This window comes from Gobio gobio, assembly GCF_949357685.1.
Source record: "Gobio gobio genome assembly, chromosome: 6".
Taxonomy (NCBI): Eukaryota; Metazoa; Chordata; class Actinopteri; order Cypriniformes; family Gobionidae; genus Gobio; species Gobio gobio.
In genome coordinates, this window is record NC_137102.1 from 47,741,311 (window position 1) to 47,748,810 (window position 7,500).

Sequence of the window (7,500 nt, forward strand, 5' to 3'; positions counted from 1 at the left end):
AGGTGTATATGACATTCTTCTTTCAGACGAATAAAATCTGAGTTATCTTACAAAATTCCAGGCTAATCCAAGCATTAGAATTGGCTTAATAGTTGCTCTGTTTTTGAAGTCCATAAAAAGTGCATCTAATAACTGCTCCACGCGGCTCTGGGGTGTAAATAAAGGCCTTCTGAAGTGAATCGATGCGTTTGTGTAAGAAAAATATCCATATTTAAAACTTTATAAAGTAAACTTTCGGCCGACTGCCTTCCCTGTTCAATTTATGTAAAAATTGTTGAAAGTTCCCCAGTCGATCGAAAGACTAACGCGACGAGGTACACTCATCATGACGTCACGTACGCATCTTGAGTTTCACTTTCAACATTCAACACTTTTCCACGGAAGGCGGTCGGCCGAAAGTTTACTTGATAAAGTTTTAAATATGGATATTTTTCTTACACAAACGCATCGATTCGCTTCAGAAGGCCTTTATTAACACCCCAGAGCCGCGTGGAGCAGTTATTTGACGGACAGATGGGGGATTACGTAGATAAATTGTGTAAAGGAAAAAATGCTCATTGTCTTGTGTTTTTAACAAATGCAGATTAATTCAAAACTAGATATATTCATGTAAAGATATAAACTGAACATTTGATTGTTAATTTCACAGATTTAATTACGTCACATTTACATCCACTCAGATTTAGTTTTTTCAGTGTGGAGAGCTGTCGTTCCAACCACGCAACTTTGCGATGCTGTTTGCGAACGTTCGTTGGAACTATGGTTTCGGGAAACACAGACTGGTTGAACTATGCTGATAACGATGGAACTTGCAACCATAGTTGGCTAACGACACTTTCGGGAAACGCACCCCAGAGTAGCATTATTAACATCACTTTCAACACACTCAAATGTATCTAATATGAATCAAAACAGCACTGCATTACCCCACATACACGTGACCGGAAGAAGCGGAAGCGGTCATCTGCGGCATAATAAAATCTCCACTGCTCCCGAGCCATGTGTCCAGGGTTCTAAATGAACTTTTTTGATCACCAGCCAATGTGGCTGATAACTTTCTAAAGTTACCAGCCAATCAGAATTTCCACTAGCCAATTTGTTTCCGGTGAAAATAAGAGAAATTGTGAGTGCCACTGAATGCGTTTGATAATTTTATTAACATTGTTGGCATGGAAAACACACATAAAGTACAATGCATAACATTTTTGTTTAATGTCATCTTTTATGAATGAAGGCCAGTATATACTAATATACTGAAATAACACATTAACATTTATTAAGCTTAAAAAATATAACAACTTTTAATTTAAGTGCAAAAACAATCCTCACATAAACATTTCATATGAAGTCTACCTGTGCCCTTCCTAGGAAATATACAGAAATTGAAAAGTTAGTTTGCACTGCATAAATTATAAATGATATATGGTAATCCTTATTAAAGCTGTAAAAGTTATTTAGTCAAGAGCAGTGCGTATTTACTGAGTAATTACTTTTGTTCCCTACATTGTCATTATAAGTGGTTACTGTCACTTTAAGATCTTTCGCTGTCGCACATGAAGCGGATCTCTCACGCGTCTCATTTTCTCACACCTCTTTAAGTTCTTTTAAGACGTTATTTAACTCTTTTAAGGCTGCTTTTATGAGGATACTCAACAAAACTGGCATTTTGACATAATTGTGTGTGTTATTGTTCGTTCAAGCGCAAAAAAGAACCTGAATCTGGCACGAGCTTTCTATGCTTCGTGTGTGTGTGTGTATGTCACAGACAGATCTTCAATGGTTTAAAAGCATTTGCATGAATAAAAGCGTGATTTATATAATGTAACGCTGGCCAGAGGATGACAGAAAAAACTGATGCTGCGTTAATTATTTACCAGCTGAGTCTTCTCCTCCCGTTTCTACCAGTGATGCTTGATTCAACTTCCCACGTCCTGCGCAGATATCAACAGCGCAACTGGGTAGAAATTTGTATGAGTCTAGCATTACGGCGCAGTGTACATGGGAAACGTAGGAAGTGCTGCCAGGGGGATAAATGACAAAGAACAGATGTATCATGCATGTAATGCCTCATGCATCAAACTGGCTAGTAAGTTTTTATTGACACCCGCCAAAATGAAATTTAACCCGCATTTGGTGGGTTGGCGGGTGTTAATTTAGAACCCTGCATGTGTCGTGCTTGTCTCTCATTAGCAATCGCTCCAGCGGCTTTCAGCCCCAACCTGCTTCATACTACAGTAACATTAACAAATCTTTAATACATTAGCTCATCCATAGAAATATGATTTCTGCCTGAGTCCCGTCGGATTCTTTTCCACTGGCTGTAGCGGTGAAGACAATAACTCCCATGATTCCGAGAAATCAAGGCGTCAACGCAAGCTACGCCTTTGTTTTGAATAAGTGACCTCTAGCTGTGAAAATTACATATTGCGCCTTTAACACTGACTTTGCTGGTTGCTGTCAGCAGAAATCAACAACTTTTAATGAAAGTGAATCAAATGGATTTAAGCGGCTTTTAGTGTTCTTTGCATACACTTTCTGTATTAGTTTAGCACCTGGCAGAGCAAACATGCTTACAAAAGCTGTGCTGAATGAAACTTGCTACTTGTTTTGTGAATAAGGCTTAATAGGAGCTTAATTTCACGCCTGCTTATTCACTCACTGATGGTTAATGATTGAGAGGCAGGTTTTGGTGCTGAAATAGTTAGCAAAAATGCCTTAACTCACCCTTCATTGCTTGTAGCTGTTATTTTATTGAGACGTCAAAGGTCATTGCTTCAGGTCAGACATCGCAAACATTAGCCACTTGATCTAACACAGCAAAAGCACTGCAGGCCGACAAGATTTCAGTGCTTCAGACATGCACTTTACTAAATACATCTCCTTTCAGTGGAAACCACCAAAGCAGCAGTAATTTTTTGTATGGGCTTGTGTGTGCATATGTGCATGTATAAATGTATGTTCATTCATGTGAGTCAGTGGCGTTTGCTTAAAGACTGATGGAAGCACAACGGTGACTTTATTTATGTTATTTATATTATATAATATATTAAATATCACTCTTAGTACTCCAATATTTTAGTGATTAAAAGTGTAAATAATACACAGCACACATCAGGTTTTGTTTTGTATGTTTCATATTCATTTACTTATAGTCAGTCAGATCTAATGCAGTAATATGTGAGGAGATCCAGGATTAGGCGGAAAGATCCTGTTATTCCCTTGTTTCTCTCAGTTGATGAGCTGCTGAAGACCCTGGTGCACATCGTTGCTCACAGTAGCTGTGCGCGTAAAGTTATCTGGCAGGATGAGGACTGTTACGTCATGTACGAAACACAAGAAAGGCGCCAAATGCTTCTTATCGCTGCACAGGTGTCACCAAGGGAACGTAACACTTGCAAACGCCCACACTATTTCCTCATTTATCCTACAACCCATGGGCGTTTGATTGCCATGGGAACAGCTGATCAGCCTCAACGGGTTCCCTCACCCTGAAACACAGTCGGGTGTCTCTTCGGATGCCAACTGATCCCATAATATTGAAGCCCAGGACACCAGTGCTGGCTGGAGAGATGCTCATCCCGCAGCGGGGGTGAGTTTTAGGGTGATAGTAGGTGATTCTGACAGGGATTTGGGGCAGTGACTGCAGAGTCTTACCCTGACAGCAATGAATCATGGGTGCTTTAGACTGCCGGCAGTGTGAGTCAGGCCAGGAATAACAGAGTCCTCAGGAAATACTGGGACAGATTTTCCCAAGAATCAACCTCATTTTTGTCTCTTTATGCTGAACTGAAGTATTGAAGTGTTTGTTTATTTATTTTTGATGGTTTCAATTTCCCCATCAACGAGTGCATGTTATATATACATATATAGGCTATATGAATACTTTGATTCAGGAAGGATGCATTAAATTGATCCGAAGTGACAGAAAAGAGTTTTAAAATGTTACAAAAGATTTGCGTTTTAAATAAATGCTGTTTTTTAAAACGTTCTATTTATCAAAAGAAAAAATGTATCATGTTTCCATAAAAATATTAAGCAGCATTGCTGTTTTTAACATTGATAATACGTTTCTTGAGCACCAAATCAGCAGTGTTGCCACAGTTACTTTGAAAAAGTAATCTGACTACTGATTACTCCTTTAAAAAGTAACTTAGTTACTTTACAGATTACTTGATTTTATAAGAAACTAAGTTAGATTACAAGTTACTTTCTTAGTTACATTCAGCAGTTGCCAACAACACCCCTGCTGCCTCAACATAAAAATGACAACCGTTTTTGCCAACACTCACTTTATTGGAAGTGCATTTTTAACAGTAATGTCAACAATGTATCTCCTGACATTTTGAATTGAAATTATTAAATTTTTTATTAAAACATGTTTTTTAAAGACTTTCTTGACTTCACTTAACATAAATACTCTCCCTGACGCAAGAAGAAAGCAAATATATATATATTTACTAAGGAAAATTACAAAAATAGTAACTCAGTGACTTGGATAAATTATTTTAATCTGATTGCTGGTTTGGAAATAGTAACGCGTAACTGGAAAAAAGTAGTCAGATTAGAGTAACGCGTTACTAAATAGCGTGTTACTGGTATCACTGCAAATCAGCATATGATTTCTGAAGGATCATGTGACACTGAAGACGTAATGATGAAAACAAAATTCAGCTTTGCATCACAGGAATCAATTAAATAAAAAAAAAACTATTAAAAGAAAAAAATAAACTTTAAATTGTAAAAAAAAAAAAAAAAAAGCATGAAAACGTTTGGATGTGAGTTTTAATGTTTCAACTTCCCTGGTTTCTGGTTCTGAAGATTTTTTGATATTTTCACAACTGCAAAAGCAAATGAAAAATTGTCATAATTCTTGCTGTTTAATAAGATGGTTAAAATACGTAAATTCATGTAATGCATTTCATCCAAAGAGGCAAAGATAAATAAATACATCGTTTTGATAAATGATTCCCATTACCATTCCAAAAAAGCTTTATTATTTTATCATATTGAATGAAATCAATAGGGAAATGTTTCTTTGTTTACATCAATATGGAAGCGACATGTATAGCTCGGTATAGCTACACCAAGTCCACTGAACAACAATGAAGTTTAAGACATTCGTTCATCGTCGGAAGACAGTTTTTTTTAATGAAATCTGAGAGCTTTCTGACCCTCCATTGACAGCCCACACAACGCGGTTTGTTTGCACCAAAAAACATAATTTAGCACTTTATTTAAAATCTTAATCTCCAAAGCGCGTTCACACAGCAAACTATGTTCTCGCGGCAACACGCATGCGTTGTGGTGCTCTCGCGAAGGAGCGTTGGAGATTCATTTTTTTTTGTAAATAAAGTGCAAAATTGTTATTAATAAAAATGTTTTATGCTAAAAAAAATTTTTTATTATGTGTTTGTTTAATTAAGTACTCATGTCACGGATTATACTTAAACAATGTCTTTACCTTCTTTCTGGGGCTTGAAAGTGGTTGTTGCGTAGCTGTCAATGGAGGGACAGAAATTTCATTAAAAAAATCTTCATTTGTGTTCTGAAGATGAACAGATGTCTTACGGGTTTGGAACAACATAAGGGTGAGTAAAAGATGAAAGAACTAACCAGTTCTGGGGAAACTAACCCTTTAAAGGTCCCATGGCATGAAATTTTCATTTTATGAGGTATTTCAACATTAATATGAGTTCGCCTAGCCTGAATATTGTCCCCAAGTGGATAGAAATGTTGATCGGTGTAAACCCGAGTTGTGGCTGTCTTTCTCTGCCTTTGAGAAAATGACAGGCCAGACCAGCCAATCCTGAAGTCTCCTGGTTTGACGTCCAAGCAGGAACGGTTACCTCCCTTTCCTCCGCCCAGAGAATCTGGCACGCCCATGCAAACGCTCGAGAGATCATTACTTGTGAACGAGTGAATGCTGGCAGTTTCTCAGTGTTTGGATGTACAAATGAAAACAGAAGTCTTTTTTCAGTTCCTTCTGATCTGTGATCAGTGATTTCTAATGCGTAGCTAATTATTTATTATTCGTGCACACACTGCGGCTTCTCTCCCGACAGAACGGTGTTTTCGTGTTTTCTATCTTGTGAGTCAGTGTTTTTGTACGTCCTCGTCGCGTCTATCTGTTCTAAAATGTGCATACAGTCGTTTCTGCTCAACATCAGCAGAGTAACATCTTTAGAGATAAACCTCACACACGCCGAAGCTCGGCCTTCAACATCCCCGACCCCCAGTACTGCATCTGGCCCACAGCGGAGGCACCAAACGCGGCGTGAGATTAAGCAGAAGGGGGGTAAGCGTGAGCGTATCCGGCTAGGCTAGCCAGCTTTCCCCACAATAAACTGGATTACATTCGATTACTGCTGTTGTGTCTTTGTTTGCGCTGTGTAACGTTACTCAATGCGCGTCACTGACGCTTTTCATATGATTGGAACATATCTAGAAATAATGCTATAATCAACACTTACTAACTCGTTCATCTCGCTGTAATGGTACATTGCATGTGTTACAAAGTTGGTAATAATGATGAAGACGGACTCGGCGTGACTGGGACTCGTGTTTATTCAGAACTCTCAGATACAAACACAATAAACTCGCGATGACTGTCAGCGCTCTCATAACTCAGTAGTTACTATAAATAACTTTGTTAGCAATCGCTCCGTCTCCGTGATGTCCGGTTCGCGAACAAATCATTCTTTTGAATCGGTTCTTTTTAGTGAACCGAACCAGTTCACCAAATCGGACTGAATCGTTCTAAACGGTTCGCGTCTCGAGTCAGCGCTGATCCATAATTTACTAAAGTTACTAACTTTCTGACATAAGTGACAGTCTCTCCGACTAGAAATAAACTAATAACATGAAGTATATGCTAGTAACTACAACAGTTCACCCTGAACTGAGACATGCTGAGAGAACTGATGTGAAGTGAACTCAGGTCCATCCGTCTCTCTGGCAGACTTGTGCCTGCTCATGCGTCGTAGACCTCGTTAAACCACGCCCCCTCCGCTCATTTAAAATGCAAAGATGTCAGCCAATCACAACAGTGGGCGTTTTTACTGAAGTCTCACAGCAGACACGCCTCTTGAAGCAGGGCATTCAGCCACAGGGCAAACAGCAGTATAGAAAAAATGCCTTTTATTTCTAAATTATGACATTTTATGATGTAAAAATCATAATAACAATATAAGTACACCTCAGGAAACACTATAAAATAATAGAAAAATGCAATGCCATGGGACCTTTAAAGAAATGTCACTGGCCTTTTTTTTCTTTCTTAAATTCTTCTTTAACTTGTATTATTATTCATGTAAAACATTCAGATTCAGGTCTGTGTTTTGTTCTAATATGTTTGAAGGTTTCTGTGACAGGCACCAGAGCAAATAAATCAAGCTCTGCTTGGAATAAACTCGCTGGATAACTCTGACTCACACTTCCTCTCTCTCTTTCAATGTCTTTCTCTCTCAGGCACATGGGTGACATTTGGGGGGCAGATTTCAG

General features: G+C 38.4%; 1 protein-coding gene across 3 annotated transcripts in view; it reads left to right on the forward strand.

The window, feature by feature from the left end:
• Positions 1-7,500, forward strand: part of kcnab1b (potassium voltage-gated channel subfamily A regulatory beta subunit 1b) — a 70,590-nt gene that overhangs the window by 33,713 nt on the left and 29,377 nt on the right. For all 3 annotated transcript variants that reach the window (XM_079819371.1, XM_079819373.1, XM_079819372.1), the window contains one exon: positions 7,468-7,500. This exon is cut by the window's right edge and continues 5 nt beyond it. In XM_079819371.1, the coding sequence (XP_079675497.1) occupies positions 7,468-7,500 (33 nt within the window). The remainder of the gene's footprint in view (positions 1-7,467) is intronic.